This window comes from Boleophthalmus pectinirostris, unplaced genomic scaffold (assembly GCF_026225935.1).
Source record: "Boleophthalmus pectinirostris isolate CB_2022bp ecotype Guang Dong unplaced genomic scaffold, ASM2622593v1 HiC_scaffold_20, whole genome shotgun sequence".
Taxonomy (NCBI): domain Eukaryota; kingdom Metazoa; phylum Chordata; class Actinopteri; order Gobiiformes; family Gobiidae; genus Boleophthalmus; species Boleophthalmus pectinirostris.
Window position 1 is genome coordinate 21,083,620 of NW_026571153.1, and position 4,363 is coordinate 21,087,982.

General features: G+C 38.1%; 1 protein-coding gene across 2 annotated transcripts; it reads right to left on the minus strand.

Moving 5' to 3' along the window:
- Positions 1-2,201: 2,201 nt before the first annotated feature.
- On the minus strand, positions 2,202-3,987 carry LOC129409791 (ring-infected erythrocyte surface antigen-like). Of its 2 annotated transcripts, none has more exons than XM_055156521.1 (4): positions 3,835-3,987; positions 2,962-3,210; positions 2,817-2,876; positions 2,202-2,296 (listed from the first exon to the last, which is right to left on the minus strand). In XM_055156521.1, the coding sequence occupies exons 2-4, from the start codon at positions 3,208-3,210 to the stop codon at positions 2,246-2,248; spliced, it is 360 nt and encodes a 119-aa protein (XP_055012496.1). In that variant the 5' UTR covers positions 3,835-3,987; the 3' UTR covers positions 2,202-2,245. The 2 variants fall into 2 exon arrangements, with proteins under 2 accessions (XP_055012496.1, XP_055012497.1); XM_055156522.1 differs by having other exon boundaries at positions 3,826-3,987.
- Between the last annotated feature and the right edge of the window lie 376 nt (positions 3,988-4,363).

A 4,363-nucleotide genomic window follows, 5' to 3' on the forward strand; every position in this document is an offset into this window, starting at 1 on the left:
TAAACACCATACACCTTCACTAGAATCATTTGGATAATTTCAGCTCTGGAATTGTTATTCTCTACTCAACTAAAGGTATAAAGTATCTGTTAACTTGAAAACTACCGCTTCATGACATCACAAGGTGGAACAGAGCATTATGAGCTTTGGAGGTGTAGGCAGACTAACAATGCAGGATTACTCAAACGTGTGAATGAAACAACACTCAACTCTGGGTATGTTTTTGAGGGTAATATTCTATCAAGAACCATCTTTAAACATCTTTAAACAGTGTAACAAACCTTGTTCTAAAATGGCCAAAACCACATAAAAAGTAACAGAACTTTGAGTAGAATTGTTTATGCATACACATTTGGCAGTACTTGTAAGTGAGTACATGTTTAGCCTTGTGACTACTAACTACTTCTTGGTAAAACATTTGTACTATTGTAAAAAGACAATTGGCTTTATTTCTGAAAACTTTATTTACATTACATTCCGAAAACTTGCCAGAATTGTTACCACACAAATTCTTGTTTTTTTCTGCCTTTCATCATATCTTATTGAGTTCTTCCTCCATAGTCTTACAGTATAGATAAACGGTCCTTTTATCACGCTTCTGCTGTGTCCCTCTGAGGTATGACCCCACCTCCTTCTCGCCTCTTAATCTGTAATTAACCTGAGATCCATCCTTCCTCCATCATTGTGCTAATGAATGACATAATACTCCGCTGAGATAGATTTATAATGCGCTGCCGTTTGAATGTGGTCCAGGTCTGATCATGATGGCCTTTTGATAGACCACTGTTTGTACATTACCTGGGGCCTGCATAAATCACTTACAAACAACATCGCTGCAAATCATTTTAGTCAGAACTGAACTGTTGGAGGTTGAGAATGATTTCACAGTACAATTCATTACATATGAAAGGTATCTAATTATATGTTTTCCTAGTATCTACTCAGTGGATGATTTTAGGTTATGGTTTTAGTTTTGATCTAATACTGATTGTACCAATAAGTTTTCTATTAAAGGGCTCATATTACCGTTATTTCCGGACTATTGAGTGCACCTGAATAAACTCAACTCAATTTTAAAAGAAAAAAACAAAACAAGAGTACATATATAGGCCACACGTGTCTATAAGCTGTAGGTGTCCATGTTGTAACTTGAGATATTTACACAGAAAGATGATACACAGAAAAAATAATAATACATATATAAATACTTTATACTATATACTTGTATATGCTTTTTTCCAAACAGTGTCTGTAACATGGCAGTAAAACGACAGAATTATCAGACTACGTCATTTTGTGCTCTACGCATGTCTCCTACAGAAAGAGCTGCTCTCCTTTGTGGTATTATGTCAGTGTCTTGTAGAATTTCAGCAGATTTCAGAGTCTTTTGGGGGCAGGGCTAGTAGTATTGATCAGGTATGAGTGGATGTCCGTCTACTAAAGTTTGAGATGTTTCTTCTCTTCATTTATGCATTTAATTCATACGGGTTTTAAGATGTATCCAGCTCACTAATGTTTATTCAGCATCATAACTTATTTTATTACACAGTGATAAACTGTTTTAGTGCGCTGACAACAGGGCCAGCTAGTGTTGCAACTTCATTTTAACTGCACAGACAGCGGAGCTCTGTACTCAGGCTGCACACACATCCACTGTATTGATAAACAAATATTCAGTTAGTACGGCAGCTATTTTCTGATCTTTGTTATATTGTTCCCTCATTAAAAACATATCTGGAGATGTGTTTTGTTTTATTCACACGTTATCACACAAATCCTACGCATTTAGGCTGGGTTTTTCTCTCAGATAGAAAACACTCCGGTCCACCTTGTGATGTCATGTGATAATACAGGAAGTGCTCCACTGTGTTTATAAAGTTTATCCACCTTCATTAGAATCATTTGGCTAAGCCCTTGTGAAACTCTTTTAAACAAAAGGTAAAAGGTAGTCGTTAACTTGAAAACTCGAGTTTCATGACATCACAAGGTGGAACAGAGCATTTTTAGTGATATAGACAGACAAATAATAATGGATTATTCAAATGTGTGAATGAAACAAAACACAGCTCCAGGTATGCTTTTGATGAGAAAACAACATTCTAACAAATCTTAAAGCTCACAAGTGTGTAATATAAGACAAGAAACCTATCAGAGAGCAAAGTGATTGGGTTTGGTCGGACTTTCAAGAAGGACACAGGAGAGGATTTATAAATGACATTTATTTACACTTCTTTTTACAATATATTTACTGACTGTATGCAAGAAGATGGTCCAGATCCTCTGAGCACATGGCAAACTACATGGATAAGAAAGAAACATTAGACAATTAGCAAATATCTAACATTTAAAGTGGCTATATTACACTATTTTCTGATCTATATATTATCTAATGTTGTCCTCATCACAAACATAATTTTGTTTTGTTGTGTTTTGTTTCATTAATTCGTTTCATAGGCTGTATTTAGGAGTTCATCTCTCAAACAGAAAACACTCTGTTTCACCTTGTGATGTCATGTGGCAATACAGCAAGTGCTCCATTGTGTTTTTTTTTCCATTGTGTATATATTGTGTATATATTATATATATATTAAATAACTGCATGCTGCACCACAAGGTGGAGTGTTTTCAGTTTGACAGAAGAACTCAGTCTCAGTATGCAGGTTTGTGTGTTAAATGTGTGAATGAAACAAAACACAACTCCATGTATGTTTTTTGATGATGTAACATTATAACATAGCTTAAAACTCTCAAAAGTCAATTTTGTGTAATATAGGAACTTACACTAAATATGAAATGCCACTAAATACACAACAAACCTCATTCTCTATCGGAATTTGGAAAAGTTCTATCTTCTCAGATGTTTCCTCGACATCAGTCTGTATAACACAAGACATTAGAAAGTTCCATGTTAGTCCATCCATATCCATGCTAGTTTCTGATGCTGAAAACAAAAGCACCCACCTGTTCTTCAGCTATGAGCTTCTCCACAATCTTCTGCACAGTCTTCTCCAGAGGCTCCTCCACAGGCTCCTCTACAGTCTCCTCTACAGTCTCCTCTACAGTCTTCTCCACAGGCTTCTCCACGGGCTCCTCCACAGTCTCCTCCACAGTCTCCTCCACAGGCTTCTCTACAGGCTTGTTAAGCTTACGCAGAAGTTGAGCCTGTCTGCGCAGTTTAGCAGCCTTACTTCTCTTGCTGGGAGGTGGCATCTGAACAACATAATCTGATGTAGATTGAATGTGAAACCTCCAAAGCTTTTCATCAGCACAACTGACAACAGTTCATAGGCCCTGAACTCTTTTTATTTTGTTCATAGTAAATCACAATAAAGAATAAAATATGAATGACCCTGTTACCACTCTGTTATCACTTTGTACAGTGAGTTGCTTTTGTAAGCAGCTATTCATGTGCTATTAGTATGTAGCAGTGGCTATGCTAACAATACTAATTAATCAATAAAGCAATACATAGCTCCAAACATTAGGAGCTGTTCCAAAGTGAGACTGACGTGACACCTCACAGGGCTGTGTGCACTCAGTTGTGCTCATATCCACAGAGTTGTGGTTCATGCAAAAGAACAAAGGCTGTTAGCATGTGTGGGAGTAACAGTCAGTGTGCAGCTCTCCTTCCCCACTGCTCACTGCTGCACTCACACACACAGCGGTCTGTGAGGGACAGGCTGTGTTCCACAGGCAGGATACAGGGAGGAGGATTTGCAAACCTCCAAAGACAACAGCACACTACAACAACAACAAGAGTTAGCTTCCTTATGCTAATGCTAACGCTAGCTTAGAACGTTAGCATCTCTGTGAATAAACACTCACCAAACTCACTTGATAAATCTGAGGAGGATGTCAGTCAAACTCCCACTGTGCCCGTGGTCAGCCCCAAAGGTCAATAATAAAGCCCTGAGCGTCCTTTTTTCCCCTACACTTGTGAACGGAGAGGGTACACTGGTTGAATAGTAGCTCTAGCTTGTGATTGGCTGAATACGGTCACATGACCGGATCTGCGTGAGCCATGTAAAGGTACAAAGGAAACACAGGAGGATCGTGCAGGAGGATACAGACATTCTCTAAATTAGTGCACAAATCCCAAACCCATGAAAACAAGCACACTTTGTATGGAATTTGAAACATAAAATGTGATTGTATTTAGTGTGTGTAAGTGTAAGTGTAAATTTTCCAAAGAAGAGATGTGGATGATAGATGAAAATCTTCACCCTAAAGTTGAAGCCACACCTCTAAAGCCTCTTTCCGACCCAACCCCAGCTCAACTCAATATACCCCACACTTGTGCACAAACTGATTGAATCTTTTATAGGCCGAACACACTGTCTACTGTGTCTAACTTCGCAAAACC

Bases quoted from the DNA above. Each gene is read 5' to 3' on its own strand.
- LOC129409791 (XM_055156521.1), bottom strand. From the start codon at position 3,210: ATGCCACCTCCCAGCAAGAGAAGTAAGGCTGCTAAACTGCGCAGACAG. The intron at 2,877-2,961 runs GTGGGTGCTTTT...TGTGTTATACAG, and splicing joins AGCTCATAGCTGAAGAACAG to ACTGATGTCGAGGAAACATC. The intron at 2,297-2,816 runs GTTTGTTGTGTA...TTATCCATGTAG, and splicing joins AAATTCCGATAGAGAATGAG to TTTGCCATGTGCTCAGAGGA.